The 18,657-nt window shown below is 38.3% G+C and overlaps 1 protein-coding gene across 6 annotated transcripts in view; it reads right to left on the bottom strand.

Moving 5' to 3' along the window:
* Positions 1 to 1,131: 1,131 nt before the first annotated feature.
* Positions 1,132 to 18,657, bottom strand: part of LOC109037581 (limbic system-associated membrane protein) — a 134,660-nt gene continuing 117,134 nt past the window's right edge. For all 6 annotated transcript variants that reach the window (XM_072298411.1, XM_072298412.1, XM_019052320.2 and 3 more), the window contains 7 exons: positions 14,838 to 15,000; positions 13,776 to 13,927; positions 12,573 to 12,704; positions 11,327 to 11,464; positions 8,181 to 8,377; positions 6,412 to 6,691; positions 1,132 to 4,947 (listed from right to left, as the gene is read on the bottom strand). In XM_072298411.1, the coding sequence (XP_072154512.1) occupies positions 4,724 to 4,947; positions 6,412 to 6,691; positions 8,181 to 8,377; positions 11,327 to 11,464; positions 12,573 to 12,704; positions 13,776 to 13,927; positions 14,838 to 15,000 (1,286 nt within the window). In that variant the 3' untranslated portion in view covers positions 1,132 to 4,723. The remainder of the gene's footprint in view (positions 4,948 to 6,411; positions 6,692 to 8,180; positions 8,378 to 11,326; positions 11,465 to 12,572; positions 12,705 to 13,775; positions 13,928 to 14,837; positions 15,001 to 18,657) is intronic.

The following is an 18,657-nucleotide window of genomic DNA, read 5'->3' as shown; positions in this document are numbered from 1 at the left end:
ACTGCAAGGGAGGGGGACGTTATGCTGTAGGAAATTAATCCTCGTGTAAAAACGGATATTGTAGTAAATCCAAATATTTGGTACATGCATGTAAACAAATCTGAGCAAATTTGTATCCGTAGAAATTCGCGCAAAATAACGTAACAGAATACACTGGAAATGAAATTAAATAGAAAAAATTGACTAGTTTTCGCATGTAGAAATGCCAGTGTTTTCAAACGCTTGTATATTCAGATTAAATGCACTTGATATTTTTTCTGCAACTGTCTTTAGATGGCCCCTTGGCACTTAGGAGAATGGATTGATAATCAATCGATCAATTGATAATATATGGATTTTAGGACGTTTCTGAGGCATTTCCGAGTATCACATTATGCCGTAATACTCGCACGTCAGGCATTCGCACGAAAAATTTGACGGAGAAACATTAGAATTCAGCTTTAAAAGCAAAACCAGAATAAATGTTGCAAGTTGAAAGGAAAAACCATTTGAAATTTTACTCGGAGCGTACTTTTAAAGTTGACTCCGATGTTTCTCGATCAAATTTTGTGTGCAAATACCTAGAGCACTACAACGTGATATTATGCTCGGAAATTTTTCAGAAAAATCCAGACGTTACCAATTGATCGATTTTTGTCGAATTCTTCTCCAACCTGCTTAAGAACCACCTCAGGTTCCTTTCATGACACACGTATTTTGTCATTTTGCAACTGTTCCTGAATGCAATTTAGAAACATTGAAAGTTTGGTGCTGCGCTCTCTTCAGTGCTGGGAATTCATGACCATTATGATTGCATTTTGCAAGACGGAACGAAGAGCATTCCAATGTCGCTAAGATTGTGCAACCATTTTTACCTTGCAAATATAAACTGATCATTGAAACAATTTCTATCTTTACTCCCAATACACCATACATTCACGACGAAAATTTCCTTGGTAAATTTAATTTTTTGCATGATTTCTGTAATTTTATTTCAAAGTATCTAAGTTGTACAATCCTAGCAACATTGGAATGCTCTTAGTTCCTTTTTGTATAATACAATTAATTTAATCTCGATGATCACAACTTGGATCATTTGCCTACACAATCAGTCTTCCCTTCCTTAGGTAAATTTTCTTATTAAGTCATTAATATCATCAAGATTCAACATTTAATTAACATAATAACACTCAAAAAGTACAGCAGATTAATTAAAATTAATATTTACAAACAATTTACATAAAAACGGAATGCATTTCAGTTATAGATGGTCAACAAACAAAAAATCACTAAAAAATAAAAAGAGATTGCACCCTTCGTTTAGTTTGTTTTTTCTTTTTTGACAAGAGCTAGTTGTTGATTTCTATTTAGATTGGTCTTGCGCGCAATTCCTTGGTATTTTTTGAGAGAAAAAAGTAATGGTGGTAAAAAAATTTGGAAACTTGAGCTATTTTCAGTCACTGTTTCCTGAATCAAATTAATAGAGAATTACTAACGATTGCAAGTGAGAAGACAGTTCCCAACAAAGCATTAACGGTAAATGCAGTTAATAATTACAATTAATTAGTATAATGTGTACATGGATAGTTCCATTGTCATGAGATCTTCACTATAAAATACGAGTACATGTAAAATTTCATCAAATTAGCTATGATGCTAATCACAATAGGTATTGTAGAAAATGCATAGGTAATCTTGGGCAGTTCGAAGCAAATTTTAAGGATAATCCGTGCAGTATCAAGTTTTTTCTTTCTTTTTTTTCTTTTACTCCAAGTTGTTGCTCCAAGTAACAGATGTACGTGCGCTAATTAAATGAAACTAAAATCCTCCGAGAACAATTTTGAAATGAGTAGAAAATTGGACATTCACACACCAGCAAACTCGACAAAGAGTTAATTTATTTGCAGAAAATTAATGTGGCAGTAACATTGCATTTTATGAAGAAATTACAAGAACGAGGAAAATTGAGGACATATAAAGTTTTAAGGTAGCTAGAATTCCCTGGGCTTTTGTTTTGGAACGGAGACACTATAAAATTTGTTCGTCCTAACAACTCAACTTTGGGTTAAAATTATTTTGGTACAAAGTTTTTGGAACCCTGCTACGAAGCATTACATATTTGATTTTTATTAATTCACAAGTCAAAAACGTCGGAAAAAATGAAAAGTTGATATTTCCTCTTTGGTTAGGAATTTTTAAAAAAAATTCTCGCTCTAAATAATAAATTTAAAAAAAAATCAGCAAGATTTAATCACGAACGCTTCATGCAGAAAACGAGAAAGCGAGGTTATGCTGACGATGAGATCAAATATTACCTCTGAACTTACGACGTTATTTTTTTTAGGCAGATGTTATTAAATGAATGATACATTTTTACATTTGGTTGCTGTGTGATTGGTTCCACACAAAACACCACCTACATAAAGTATCTCATTTCTAGATCCGTCGTCATTGAACTAATCCACCGTAAAAAAATTGAAATGTTCGAACAAAGAGCAAAAAAAGGAGAATAGAAGTTATCACATGATATATACCCATACTTACATAGTTAATTAAAATTGACTGTCTCCTTCATTTTTAAGCTGTAGCTAGCATAATGATCAAAATTATGACTCTAAGAGGCTGTGGGCCCAACACATGGAATAATTATGTTAGATTTATGCACATATTTATTTTACCAAGGTGCAACTCAAAAAGTTTGAACCTGAGTTCTAACACGTCTGACAGTATTTAAATTTCATTTACACTCGTGAAAATTGGCCACTTTAATTCTATTCCATTGTTCTTCGTATCTTTTCATATTCTAAAGGCATCAAATTCAGCTTAACTCGTAGAAAAATGCTAATATCCTTCAGAGGTATTTAAGATTATTAATTCTCTAATGGACTTCTCAAACTTCGTATGTTCTATGTTTTTCTTAGCAGCAATATCTTCTTCTATGTGCCAGTTTATGCTTCAATTAATTCCCTTCTTTTGCAATATTACCCACGGCACCCCGAGAAGACGATCTATTTTGTATTCTATTCTCGCAGAGGCTTGTTGCATTGACAAAGATTGACCATCCCAAATGCAGACTTCCTGAAGACATTGATGAGAGAAACGAAGAATTACGCTTTACAAACTACATTTATTATTTTTGAAATTTTTCTCTCAATGAAAAGAGATTGAGTTTCGTTCAAGAGCAGCAATTTTAGTAAGTGCTAATTACTAATGTGCATGCATGCTATTATTATTCCTTGAACGTCAACCTGAGCAATACATTTTTTTAAAAATTGGTATCTAAAAATCTGGACTTAATCATTGTGATCATCTAACTTCCCGCCAAGATACAGATCTCAAAATTGGAACTCAAGGAGAGTTGCGAACAAGACTCCAATTTGAATTTCATTGTCAATGCATTATCGTTGGGTCAAAATTCATGGATCGTTTTCAGCCGTAACGGCACCTGAATGCTACTTTTAAGGTGTCTTGGCAAGAGAGGCTGATTATGAGTTTCACTGCAACATTGCAATGCATTAACATTCTGCCTGAAAAATTTATTCATTATCAGAATGATTGTGCAAAATATATATTACAACCTTGAGAAATTGTTGTCAAATTACGCTGAATATTCACGAACATTTTTGGGAGAAACTACGCAACCTCTCTCGAGTAAATAAATCTACTGTCCAATTAAACTTTACAACATTGCATGCAATTAAGCTCCTCTGGTATGCACTGGCTCTCAAATTTACTCAGCATCCACCTTCATCATTGCTGTGATCAAAGTCAGGTTATTTCATTAACATCGAGGACAGCTATGATTGAAAATTAATCAATTGCATTGACTTGGGACGGAGAAAAGTAGGTCTCAAGTATGGAATAGAGAACAAAGTTTGAGAAAATGTTTCGTATACAAAATACTTTTTGCAGACTTTGAAATTTTTGGCCGGAAAAAACATACATACGTATTTCGAGATAAGCTCAAAACTTTTCTTAGCTCATTTTTTCCCCCTGGATGCCAACTGGACCGCGTTAAGCAGAAAGGAACCAAGCCACATCGGCTGCTGCCATATTTAATTTGGCAAAAAATTAACTTGTAAACAAATTAACTTGCCCAGTTTTTGGCAATAGCTGATGTGGCTTGGTTCATGTCTACTCAAGGCGGTCCAACTATTCTTTATCTGAACGTTTCCTAATTGGTACCTAATCTATTAAAATAGACTACTCCATAATTCTGCCGTGCTAAGGAAAAACGTCGTATGAACCTTCAGGCGTTGCCAAATTTCCTTTGATAAATCACGAATTTCCTGCGAAATATATGAATAGTTTTCTTACAATTTTTCAAATACTATTGTTCGCAATTTCACCGAAAAGCTCTAAAAATTTCCAGGGAAAATATTCACGAGTTTCCTCAATAATGAACATTTTATCAAAGGAAAAGCAACTCTCGAATGTTCATACGGCGTTCCTCCTTAGCGCGGCAGAAATGTCCTCGTGTCGGGTGGTTTAAACCATGCTTGAAGTATGAACGCGCAAAAGCGGCAGGCATGATTACGATTCACGAGCCTTTATGCCTTTGAAGGCTATCAAGGAATGAGCACATGAAAACCGCTCTTGCGGTGGGCGCATATGCGGCGGTGTAAAAGCATGAAGCTACCGCAAAGTAACGCATTAAGTATATGATCTATGATCTATGGTCTATTGACTGAATAGAAACCAGAGCCACTGGTTATATCACAAGAATGAGATGGGCGCAGGGCCCTCAAGCCCTGCAGACGAAGGATATCACAATAGCTGGTAGGAGAACCATGACATTGAACACTAGCGTGGAGACCGAGCTGGTCGCCGCTGGAGTCGTCTTGAAGGCACCATCCAGGAAGGCGAACTCGCTGATCCCAGCCTCGTTTCGAGAGGCTACCCGCAGCTCGTACCAGGTGTCCTCCGTCAGGTTTGTCAGCCGGTATTCAGACGGACTCCCCGGTGGATCTGGCAACAGTGTCATGTTCATCGTCAGTGGCGGAGCTAAGAATTCTTTAAGGGGGGGGGGGGTCCACTCACCGGGGGGTCTGGGGGGTATAGAATACCACCCAGTTGAAAAATTTCCGGAGGAGAAACCCTCGGGAAATTTTTCAAAATTGTATAACCAAACTGTGAATTTTGAGCTATCTTTCGATGAAAATTTGAATATTTTTGAAAGACTGTTTTTAAAAAAAAGAGGTAAACTTCGGAACGACGCAAAATTTATGGACAGACAGTTGTATTCAACTATTGAAACCAAAAGTCGACGAGGGTGCATTCTTCCTGCTCCTGAGAAAAACCAATTTGAAGTATGAGAGCCTCATAGATTTTATGTCTTAATTTTGAAACTTGACTGTTCTGAGGGGTATACTTTAATACTAGTTTAATTTGAAATTACCAATATTTTAACGTTTTCCTCAAATTGTACTTATCAACTTGGGACTCCAAAAACTTACAGCCTCTACGCCGCTGTACATTGTTAAGCTGATAAATTTGCCAGGTTTTGCTCGCGAAAAAAAGTCAAAAAAGTGTGTTTACAAGACTAATATCGTCCAGATTCGCTCTTTGTTTTGGTAACGTGTAGAGAGTTTTCTATTTGAAATTTACCCCTCAGAATTGAAACATTTTGAATAAAAAAAACATAAAATCACCTTTTCCAACTTTTAGAGAACCGCGAGAGCCCTAATTCTCTTTACCTAAACTTTAAATCACAGCCTACAGCCAGGGTGATTGATTAGACTTGAGGATTTCTAAAATCAAAGTATCCTATGTAGATTTTATGTGAGAACATACGGAAGTGTGCTTTTTGGATCCTAATGTTTAAATGGCGTAACTTCAGGGATTTGTTCGGAGTACATAGATAATATGAAATGAGGCGAATTATACATTACTCGATAAAGACTTTTCCGTGAATTCATTATTTCTATTTTCTTTTTCAGATGTATTCCAATATTTCTGTGTGTTTCCTGATAGACCCCCAAAATTTATTTTTTGTCGCACTCACATCTTGATATGCCTACAAACACTATCTAGTAACAAATTCATCCTAGATTCCTCAAAAAATGCCCTTTCACCCTTTTGATCCTATATGCTCCGTGCTTTACAGGACTTAGGTAGATCAATGAAATCTACCACGAAATCTATAATGTAAGTACGAATGATGATCACGCAAATTGTAAAAACCAAAATTCATAAAGGCTGTAATCAAACGGACCTTATGGTGTAAACGTGTAGCACAGCTCGATGCGAGGATAAAAGAATCTCTTCTATATTGTTCTCGGGTATGCTAACGTTCCCTCAGGGACGCTGTTTAACATTTTTGGAGCTCTTTTGCTTATCTTTGACAAAGATTAAGGACATCGTTTGATTTAAATTATTTTATTGCATTTAAAAGGACAATTTATAGGTGAAGTATGCAGAAAGTGTACTCACGTTTATCAAAATTGAATAATTTGGCGTTTAGCCACCTCTTGGAACTGTTGTCCTTCTTTCCTTCAATATACTCAACACGGTACCCTAGAACTGTATCTTCTCTTAATGGTCTTTGAATGTCCAGCAGAGCAAAATTAGATCCATATTGGAGTAGTTGAACTTTTTCCGGTTTTGGTGGCTTCACTCCCTCTTTCAGGACAAAAACTTTGCTGATGGTGCCCAAAGGATTGGTTACCTTGCACTTATAGTCCCCAAATGCTGATTTGTCAACGATCTTAATCTGAAGAGACAGAAAAAGAAAGTTGAGATTACACAAATTTAAAAAATTTAATATGAAAAATCTTCTTGAAAATAATGTCAAAGCAAAATGAATGCAGAATCGAGATGAGATTTTACAATATGCTTGGTTGCACAACGATTTTCACCACTACTACAAATAATTAATACTGCTTCATACCTCTATCTGACTAATGCTTCAGATTTCAAAACATGTAAACTCGGGGACAGTTAAGTTAATGAAAAATACGGGGATTTTACGTTTTTGAGCATTTAAGCTGAGATTTAATCGAACGTGCTGATAAAAAGTATCTGATTTGTAAACATTTTGTACCTGCTTGAGAATATTTTTAAAGAGTAAAAAGTTTTTGTTATTTAAACCCGTGTTTTTATGTAATAGGTCTGTTGCACGTGAGAAACTTAGACGAAGAAATACATATACTCGTCTTCATTGGTAAATTGCACGAAAATCTCGTTAGGTGCATGAAAAAAGTCTGAAATCCATTTTTTAGCGCGCAATCTGCGAAATTTGTAACATGATTTTTTCAAGTTTCCCACGTTTGCGGACAACTTTTCTCACCGCCGCAGGTTTGCACAGACAGAGGAGTAAGAAAAACAACCTGAGTAAACAAATGATTTCACTAACTTCCTCTATTGTATGATTTGAATCGATTTAAAGCGTTTGTCTCCTTATTTTGCAAAAATAACACCGGAAAAAAAAACACATTGGATTTAGAGTCCAGACTCTTAAGAACATCGACAAGAAACAATACTCTTCATTCAATCAGATTTAAGCTTAAATCAAGGACCAAGACTCTTAATTTGAGCGGATTTCCTTTTGATTTAAGCTTAAATCTGATTGAATCAAGAGTCTTTTTTCTTGTCAATGTTTTCAAGAGTCTGGACTCTAGATCCAATATGTTTTTTTTACCAGTGAAAAACTTTGAATCAGTAAAAATCCTCTGCAAGGAGAGTTTACACCAGCTCACAAGATTGTTTATTTATTTAGGTTAGGTTTCTATCCGGGCAGACCTGACTGCCGGCCACCAAAAAAAAACAGCCCTCATCCGCGGTGAATTTGAAAAAGCGTATCACAAACTACGCAGATTGCGAGCTAAGAAATGTTTTATAGACTTTTTAAATGTGTTCAACGTGATATTCGAGTGAATGTACCCCTAAAATTGTATTCAGTTGGCTGCACACCTTGCATGCAACGGACCCGTTTTTTGATTATTTATACATTAGGTTATTTATGACTACTCTTTGTAGTTCCATTTTCAGACTTTGTATCAGCAGACAGACTTTTAGCAACTCGTCCTGGAAATTTGCAATTTTTTGTCCTGTGCTTTCAAATATCATATCTTTTGACACCTTATGTAGTGGGGACGACCCATGTTGAATACAAAAAGACAAAAATTTGATAGATTTTAAGAAAACATATTAACGAATTTCATAAATAAATCAGTTTACGAAGGAGAATGAAGTATACTTACTTTTAGTGTAGAAATATGTTTATTGCCCACTGAATAGGTGTTTATAGAATGGAGATCGGTGACAGGCTTAACTTGCCGATTATTTCGGTACCAGTCAAATATTGGGGCAGGTTCCGCACTGACAGCACAGTTTAGGTCGGCAGTGCCATGAACGTAACCATAGATGACGGAGTCGTTTGATGTCCACATGGGTTTATCTGATTAAGAGGCAAAGGAGAATAAAATTAGGTGGGAATAGCGATTAGTTTCAAAAGTCAATAGAGTCAAAAGGTTTTTTTCTAAGCATGCTGACCCTCCTAGAACTTTCGCAGATCAAATATTTTCTCTATGTTGAAACAAAAACTAATTGGAAATGGCGGAGGAAATGAGCTGATGCTATACCCGAACTGAAATTTCAGTTTTAGTAGTGATAGTTTTCTCGTCGCCATAGGCGGTTCTAGACATTCATGCTTGGGGGTGCCCAGAGGTGGAAAATGTCGGAGACCGGTCCCGAAGGGGACGGTCGCTCAGGGGAGGCCTAAGTTTCGGCCCTCAAGTTTTACCCCTTTCCTACCCTCCCTTCTCTTTCTCTCTCCTTCCTTTCTACTTAAATATCTATACATTTAATGTAGAAAATTTTTAGCAAAACTTTCCATCAAAACTACAGTCTTACCATAAAAAAACAGTAGATTCTTTGTAAAACACGGCTATCAACATTAATTCTGTTTAAAACATTTTCAATTAATTGCTGGGATTTTTTCTCAGTGTGCGCGAATACAGAATCTTTAAACCCTGGTAAAAATTGGCGATAGGAGCTGCGTTTCAAAATACCATAGGGGTTCTTATAGACGGCTAAAGAGGGCTATTGAAAATCATATAACTGGCTGTAGAAAGCTGAGCAACTCATATAGCCGGGCTATACGAAGCTATAACAAAGTATACAGTCGGGCTATAGTTCCTATCGCCGGGCTAAACACATTCTCGCCATTGGCTATAAAAGGCTATAAGAAATTGTGTAGAAATTCGTGTGCTTTGGAAATCATTAAGATTGATACGGAACTACCTTAATACTTACAAAACACACTATTTATATTTTCCTTTAAAACATATTTTTTTTTCATCAATTAAAATGAAATGGTCCTTACAGAGTGTGCAAACATTTCAAAATCATGAGCTGAAAAACGCCGACTCCGCGAGATTAAATATTAGAGCCTAACACAAAGCGGAGCGGCGACGCATTGGTGCCTACAAACCTAACAGGGATATTTCACGCATTGCGCGGCGACGCACTGGCGCCTACAAACCTAACAGGGATACTGCACGCATCGCGCGGCGACGCACTGGCGCCTAACAACCTAACAGGGATACTTCACGCATTGCGCAATGCGTGAAGTATCCCTGTTAGGTTTGTAGGCGCCATAATGCGCGTTTCGCGCTCTCTGCCCGCCCGCCGCGCCGCAGCGTGCCGAGGCGTCTGAAGCAACTATTTCACACCAGAGGTATTGCACAGTATCATACGAAACTGAAGGCGCTCTAATATACAGGGTGATCCAAAAGTCCCTTCCACCCCCTCTAACTTTTTACCTAATTGAGGTAAAGATTTGAAACTTGGGGGATATTCCTAGGTCAAAGGGAGCTACTTTTTGGGCCCCCTAAAATTTTCAGGGGGGCCCCCCTTGGGGGGGCAACGGCCCCCAACTTTTAATTTTCAAATGGGAAGACCCCCTTTGTGATAGCTCGTTCGAAAGAGCATAAAAAAAGAAAACTTTTCGCGCAAACCCGAAGTCAATAACTCAAACCGTTTCTAAATGGCGGCCGGTTAAAGTTCAAAATGGCCGAAAATTCACACCGGTTATTTGTCGATGGATTTGCGCGAAAATCGGTATGTAGGGGTATTTTGACACGAGAAAAACGAATTTGACGTTAGATTTTCAAAAAAAACCGAAATTTCCAAAATGGCCGCCGGTTAAAGTTCAAAATGACAAAAAATTGATTTTTTTAGAAATCTAAGTTCAAATTTGTTTATCTTATGCCAAAATACTCTCAAATTCCAAGTTTAAGGCAAATCCATCAGCAAATAACCGAGGTGACAATTTTCGGCCATTTTAAACTTTAACCGGCGGCCATTTTGGAAATTTCGGTTTTTTTGAAAATCTAACGTCAAATTCGTTTTTCTCGTGTCAAAATACCCCTACATACCGATTTTCGCGCAAATCCATCGACAAATAACCGTTGTGAATTTTCGGCCATTTTGAACTTTAACCGGCCGCCATTTTGAAACGGTTTGAGTTATTGACTTCGGGTTTGCGCGAAAAGTTTTCTTTTTTTATGCTCTTTCGAACGAGCTATGACAAAGGGGGTCTTCCCATTTGAAAATTAAAAGTTGGGGGCCGTTGTCCCCCCATGGGGGGCCCCCCTGAAAATTTTAGGGGGCCCAAAAAGTAGCTCCCTTTGACCTAGGAATATCCCCCAAGTTTCAAATCTTTACCTCAATTAGGTAAAAAGTTTGAGGGGGTGGAAGGGACTTTTGGATCACCCTGTATTAGGAATGGCAGGCATCCATCAAAAGTACGGAGCTTTCCTCGCAAAATAAATTAAGATACTACGGCGATAAAAGAGAGCGGTAGTTTAAAAACTAACTAAGTCTTAGTATCCGTATTTAGTAACGTTTAGCATAAACTTTATCGTCCGGCTGTTACTTAATCGCCATCGGCTATAAAAGGCTATAAGAAATTGTACAGCCGGCTACAGAAGCTATTGGAAATTTTACAGCCGGCCTTAGGTCAATGGTATTTTGGAACACAGATTTTACTGCCAATTTTTACCAGGGAAAGCAGTAATTTCACGGTTCCGATAACCGTACTTAATTTTTGCTTGGGGGTGCCCGGCACCCACTGGCACCCCCGTAGAACCGCCTATGCTCGTCGCAACGAAAACTTTCCTTGTTACACCAATGTTTTCTGATTAAGACAACAGCAAGTCACGGTCAATATAAAATTTGCAGTCAGTTGTTTTCTTGATGCGACAGACTCTTTCTTCAACATCTCGACCAACTGTCAAGGAAACGAGTATCCTTGATGCAATGAATCAAATTTTTCTTCTCAATACAAAACTTAATATGATCAGTGAAATTCCATTAGCTATATCGAAGTTACCAACATACTTACGTTTCAACCGTAAAATAATTTTATGGAAGTTGAAGTCTCCTGTTTGCATTTGTAAAGCGCGACATTGATATTCGCCAGCGTTTTCCAGTGTAGGGTTAGTTATCTCGAGTCCTCTGTCTACTACAGTGTATTTCGGATCTGCAAAGATGATCATAAAAGTTGGGTTTAGGATATGGTTTTTATGGCCTAACGCTATCCTTTGGCCGCCTTACTGGCTATATAGTGTGTAAAAGCAATAAAAAACGCTTTTACTTTCAACTGAGTTCATTGTTAATACAATATTAAGGAATTTTCCGCTTTCAGCCGAATAAATGAAAGCAGTTATGAAGAAAGACTCCGATATAGTGATTCAAAGAATTTATGTGGATCGACGAGAGTTGCTGAAAACATCCATTATTTGGCGCAGAAAAAAGGGATGTCTAACGTGAAATGTGGAAATATACCCTGGATCAAAAACCGTTAAAAAAATTGTTAAGATTTATATTAGCGACGAATATTACAGCTAGTTTCCATGTTTATATTCAATCGAAAAGAACTCATCCAGGTATCTATATTATTTTTCTTCCGATTTTCATTTTTTTTTATTATTATTATTTGAGTGGTCTGTGCGAGTCAATTTTCACATAAACCATGCTTTCATGAAAGCAATTCACAGTAGCAATGCCATTCCGCACGGCTCATCTGAATTCAGAGGACTTTTTTTGGTTGCGACAATACATGCAAGGCAGACATCCCATCGGCACGATTGCTACCGAGCGATGTGATCGAGAACGCCAAAACGCCTACAATTGTTTGTGTAGGCAACACATCCATAGAGCAGAATGCAGATGCAGTTGCATCCAGAAAAAGCCGTCGTCGGAAATTATCATTGCCACATTGGCGGATCCAGCAAATTGGCAACATTATATTTCTCCGTTGAGCCTATGGAAATGTATCGATTCTTGGAGGGGCAAGGTGGTCCAACAAGAATCGATTATTTAACATAGGTTTAAATGGAGGAACCCTCCAACCCTCAACACCATGGTGTTGCCAAATTGCTGGATCCGCCTCTGCATTGTCATTGACCAAACCGAAGCGACTTTAATTTGATCCGTTTGGGATGAGGACAATTTTTCGTGTTCTCGCATTTTTTGTCGCAGTCGTGGCTGTATTTTAACAGGCGTATCAAGAATCCGCTAGAAAAACGAAGCCATTTTGTTCGATAGATTAAGACGATACAGGTAGGATGGGTGGTTTTAGTTATTACCTGTTATCTGTTGTCCTTGAAACTGCCAATGAATGCTTAGGTTTGGCTCTCCGTCTACTTTACAGGGCAGTAGAATTTTGTTTCCAGGTGTGCCATCCACGTGATTTGGTGTGTCTCCAAACGATATCGGCTCTGCAAAGAGGGAAGATTGATAAATTAAAGGCATGAATCGCTGAGGGTGTACAATCGGAAAACCCCGCGGCGTAACTTTAATTTTGGACGCCGCATTTCCATCGGCAAGTCATAACAGAGATAAGTTAGAGGAGAATGACCTTTTTTGACATGCGGAGGAAATTGTTTAGTGTGAAATAGTACCAAGAAGGTTCAATGACATTCTGATCCATAATCATAAATAATGTATACAGGTCAGCAACTCGTTGCAGCTGAAATGCCTTCAATTTAGAGAGTATGCAATTCGCAAAAGTACGGTGCCCGCCAGCAATCCGGGCCCCTGAGCGCTGATCCCCGGCCCCGACCGAAATCGGCTGTCCACGAGGGCCACCATCTAGAAAGAAGGCGGGGGGGGGGGGGGGGGGAAGGCAAAATACGCCGCCAGCGCCTAGTTTTCACTTATATTTTAAAGATAATCACTATCCCTGGAAAATGTCACCTAAACGTTTATATGGAGCACGAAATTTCCTATGATAAACACTATACGTTTATTAATTTGAGACTTAAGGTTTTTGAGATACCATGGTAGCTCCTCTCGCGAAACATGGTGCGAGCGCCGGTAGGCACAAAACGCATATTTGCAACTACAAGACTGCAGGAATAATGCACGCATTACGCCGAACACATAGTGTCGCCGGTCGGCGGGTAACGCGTGTGAGCGCCTACAAGACTGCAAGAATACTTCACGCATTACGCCAAACACGCAGTGCGGTCGCTGGTCGGAACAAAACGCTTATTCGCGCCTACAAGGGTGCAGGAATACTTCACGCATTGCGCCTAACAGTTTCGTTTGATTTCGCTCCAGAAATTCATGCATATCTCGTATGTGCAACAATGTGCAACCGACCTATTACTTGCGGATTCTTTAACTTCTCTCAAATCCCTTCGATCTTTCATAGATCTTTCATCTGTTACCGTGGATCCTGTAGTGGTACTTTTCAGCCATAACCCTCTATTTGTAAGCAGCTTAAATGTAATGCAAGACATTGAAAAAAATGCCCATAAAATTTGCGAGATAAAAGTTTAACTTACTTATCACATTGAGCTTAAAGGATATGCTAACAGGCTGTCCTTGCATCCGCGCTGAGCACTTGTATTCACCCATGTCACTTTTCATGATATGCTCAAACATGAGATGTGGGCCTCTCATCCCCAAAGAATCTCGGCCTTCCTCCACACGTATTCTGCAAAACATGAATGATTAGCATAAGTTTGACTTTATAACAACTAAGTATATGATAAGCTCACATTAAGTTTGACTTATGAAACTACAAGAAAAGTATGTTCCCTGACCACTTCACGGTCCCACCCCCGGCGCCCTCATGCCTTAGGCGTTACACGTTACGCGTTAATCGTTACTCTTTTTATTTTCATCATAGAGATGGATGTGTAGCAAAAATAACATACCTTTCGGGGAGTCTTTATAATGTTGATTGCCGGTAAGAGACGACTTCCGTTATTTCGTTTTAATTTTAGTCCATACGATTGTTACTTGGGATTTTATGATAATTGTCGTATTTTTTTCGGAGGCAACACTCGCAACATGTTGTGAAAACGAGCAACAATCGCATTTACTTCGAAGTTGTTTTGTGTTGTGGGGGCAGGGCTTATTTTCGCGCGCAAAATTTGGGAACCTCTACAGCAACATTGTTGTACAACAACTGCAACGTGCTCAAAGCAAGTCGTTTTTATGTTGTTCAAAAAAAGCAACGCTGTTTTCTAACCTAAAATTGGAAGTTGCTCTCTCATTGGTTGTTCAGAATCGCGTAAAAAAAAAACCAAAATAAAACCGGAAACATTTCGTTGTTTCGAACAGAACACGACTAATATTGGCCAAGTCTTTTAATTTGTCGGTTTCTAAACTTGCTCCAGAGCCAATCTTTTGTATTTTTAGTTATATTGCATAGATTGTAGTCTTAAACATGAAGGAGGAGCATAACATTTTGACACACACCGCATACTTGTTACAAATTTTTATAGTTGCATCATTGGTACAATGCTTCTCACTACCATGCGAGTTGCATCATACTTTTTTTTCTTTTTTTTAAAAAAAAAAAAGATTTTAAAAGAAAATGAATTCTAGAAATTCCTCACCTATGTGAGGAGTCAGAATTGGGTATCCTTGATCCACTCGGTCCTATCCAGGCGTAGTCTTCTGCTCCTTTTCCGTAGCATTCGACGACGTAGGAGTCGTTCACTCGCTTCTCCACGTATTTGTTTGATGGGGTCAACTGCAAAGCGTCTACTGTCCATCGTCCTGAAAAAAAAGATCAAATTCAGGTCATGACTTCTGTTAAACACGATAAATAGGAATCTAGTCACTAGACCGCGATTTGAAAATCAGTTAAGACTGCCGCTGATTTTCGATCGGTTCGTGTTGCCACTACAAAGTATAAACATAGATGCAAAATGTGTTAGATTCAGACTGATTGTGAGTGTAGATGCTATAGCCAATGACCGAAGTCAGCCATCGTCAAGACTGGCCAAAGCGGAAATTAGGCCTTCTTCTGAGAGAAAAACCGAGTTATGTACAACTTTGAATTTAATTTGTGTCTAAATTAACCTCAGTATGAGAAAAGCCCCCGAAAAGAGATTAGTGTACGAAACTTTAACCTAAAGTTCATTTTTTTTATTGAGCCTCGGGGCGAAAGAAAATTTAAAACCTTCGTTTTGACCTAAGAAACCTTTGTTAAAGTCACTTTCACACCCTGGTAAAGTCAGTTTATTTTACACGAAATGACTTACTGCGGGCACTCATTGACGAACATGTTTCAAATCCATCCAACGTTTTAGTTATTTTATTTTTATTTATATCTTGCAGTAGACTCATAATATGACTTGTGATGAGAATGACCTATTTCGTGGAATGCACTGCAATGTAGAGATGTCGCCGGGAAGTATTAAGTAAAAATGAAGTAATTTTGGCGTTCATTTCATAAATTAATCTGTGTGTATGTAAGTCGCTTTTACGGCGACTACCCGCCATAGGAATCTGTCATAAATTAATCTGCCATTAATAAACCTTACAAATGGGTACGATTTTACATGCTAACCAATATTCAGCCCTTTTTACGCGAGGCGATAAATAAATGTATACAACAACAACAACAACGTTCATACATCTGAGATGACACCGCACGTGTACTTGCCGCCTTTTCAGGAGGCGAAGCGGTCGAACATTCCTTTTAGTGCGTCTAACTCAGCAGCTACTGGTGAATGGATGAATGAAGCCCGCAAATCGAGGAATAATGGAAGAATAAACTGTGTTCTTTAGGCAGAAGCAACTCGAAGCTTTGCGCCTCGTGAATATAAAATCGGGATCAAACCCCAGGATTGATTCGTGCAGAACTGAAGAGCTCCGACAGTTGCAACTCGCATTGCCGGATCGAGCAAAATATAAGTGAGTCTTCCGATCTGTGCCGGCGTTTTAGAATGCTTCCTCAAACAAGAACATCGTAGGTGTGTTCTAAATTTTACAACTTTATCACCTACAAATATCCCGAATATCTACGCACTTACATGGTTTTTTCATTCAGTTTGCAATGATGTGATCTAATGATCCTGAAGAGGATGATCATTGGACGATTTTATAAAGTATTTTCAGGGAACTGATAGAATGAACTTGACTGGAATTACGGTATTCTTGCTAATGGTGGTATACAGGGGTCATTTATAGATAAAAGTTCTGATCATGTCTAGAAAGGACATAAGTTGATGTCTCGTGGCTTATTTTTATTCGTGGGCACTTTTGGAAACTACTTTCAGTAAATGAACGTAGATTATTTCAATTAATATTAAACATACATAAAAGTCAATTTCACAGCGCTTTATGAGACCCTCTGTGACAACTAGCCGCCACAGCACCCTATTTATCCATAGTTATTCTAGAAGCGGGCAGCCCCCCCCCCCCCCATTTATTTAATATTCCTAATTTTTATTGATATTAATATTTTCATTCACTTATACTTGGCGCCCTATAGTTCTGATATTGTAACGTTAGTGTTTCTTTACAAAGCATCTCCCTGTGCATAACATTCTTTCAAGCTGTGCGTGGAAAGGAATGAATATTATGAAAAATGCTTAGAGAATAAATCTTATCCAATTAATGAAAACAATTTTTCAAATTGAAAAAAAAATCGAAAAAGATGGATTATGAAGGGTACTTTTTTGTGAATTCATGATTAAAGCGATTCTTGGTGATTTGGATCATTGCACTCAAATTATGTAGGTAGACATACAATTATGAACGGTTTTCAAGATGAAAAACATACAAAATTATACTGTATTTAATTCGTCCAAGAAGTGCCATCTCATGACGTAACGTAAAATGGCGCAATCCACCAAACATAGTTGCACTATTCACGCATAGTGATATCAATGAGGAATATTTCACCGCGATCACGCGATTCTGACGTCAGGCCTTAACGCTCTCAGATTCTCTGATTCACAACTCGTTTTCGACAGCAAAAAATTTGAAATTCCCGGCCAGACATGGCAACCGTATTGCGAGTATTTTCCCGCATTTTTTCCCGTTTATTTATTGGATTTCGGTCCTTTTATTTTTCAGATCCGTTGCGAGCTATTGGCCCAGCATTCGAATCAGTGGCTTCTCGCGCCAGCGAACACGCTATATCGCTGTTTCGTGACCAGATATCCACTCACAATGAATCAACGATAGAAAGTAAGAATCCCTGGTCTACATGAACAAGCTTTCTCGGGGGAGGTTTCATGTCCGAGGAATGCGTAAATCTGAGAGGAATAAAGTTGTGCGACCCAAACCAACTGAACTCGCACACGACCAAAGCCTCACTCTTCCGTCGGTTCTTCTGTCATATCGTCGCTCCTCTGTCGTAAGAATGTAACTCGATTTCCGCATGATCCCCAAAGAATAAAGATTCATATGTAGAACAGGGCTCATGTAAGATACGGCCTTACGTCATAGGAGCATGCAATCGATTTACTTGAGACATCACAATTCATTGTCATATGACCACAATGTTTGCACTGCTGAACACGAAAGTTCGGGACTGGAAGGAGTAGCATGAGCGATCGACTGAGATCCTGTAAGTAGGTTGGTTTCTTCCTGAAAAGATCCCAAGGGGAGAGTCTTCTTACTATTTGGTCACGTATCGCAGCGTCTGATAAATTGTGTTGCGTGTTAGTGATACCCCGTAGTAAATAGAACCTTCTAACCTTCCCCTTGAAGAAAGTCCTATTTATGATTGTTTAGTTGTTGAGTTCTCATCAAAACTGGTCAAACCAATTTATGTCATGACGGAGGGAAGTAAAAGTTGTCGCTGTGAAGAGTTTTTTTGAAAAATTTTCAGTGTACCTGGTATTTATATTGATTAGTGCTCATGACTTTTCGCATCTTGGATTTTTTCTTAAAAACCACAAGGAAACGAGATTATCCTTTATCTTTATTTAGAAGCTGATTCGAAGTTTTAATTTCACATTACTTTTGCATTTCACAATTAGCAGCTGAAATAATGCACGAACTTTCCACTACTTTGTCTGAAGCTAAGAGTCCACTTTAATTGGTTTTATCATATGATTACATTTGGTACCACGCCACGGACTCCCGAGGGTTCGGGGAAAATCTTCTGAAACGGCTGACTTATTTTTAGCTGACGTATTTTTTCCTCTCTCTCCCTTAATTGAGAGTAAACACCCCAAAGATCCACAAAGTCGTGAATTCTCAATGCAAACCGCGACCTCAGAGTGGAGTGAAAAAAAAATATGTATAAACTTTTCTTTAAGATATCCAAAGCACTGGATGTCACAAATCATTACTCGCTTTCGGGGAATTGAATGCAAGTCCTTTCGAAATCCTATTCCATGAACACCATCATATGAGAAAATGAATAAGTTCATTACAAACGAAAGTTCATCCCCTCAATTCTGTGTTTCAGAG

The sequence above is a fragment of the Bemisia tabaci genome, chromosome 3, assembly GCF_918797505.1.
Source record: "Bemisia tabaci chromosome 3, PGI_BMITA_v3".
Classification (NCBI taxonomy): Eukaryota; Metazoa; Arthropoda; class Insecta; order Hemiptera; family Aleyrodidae; genus Bemisia; species Bemisia tabaci.
Note: the sequence above shows the minus strand (reverse complement) of the source record. Positions and strands in the feature narration are given on the sequence as shown.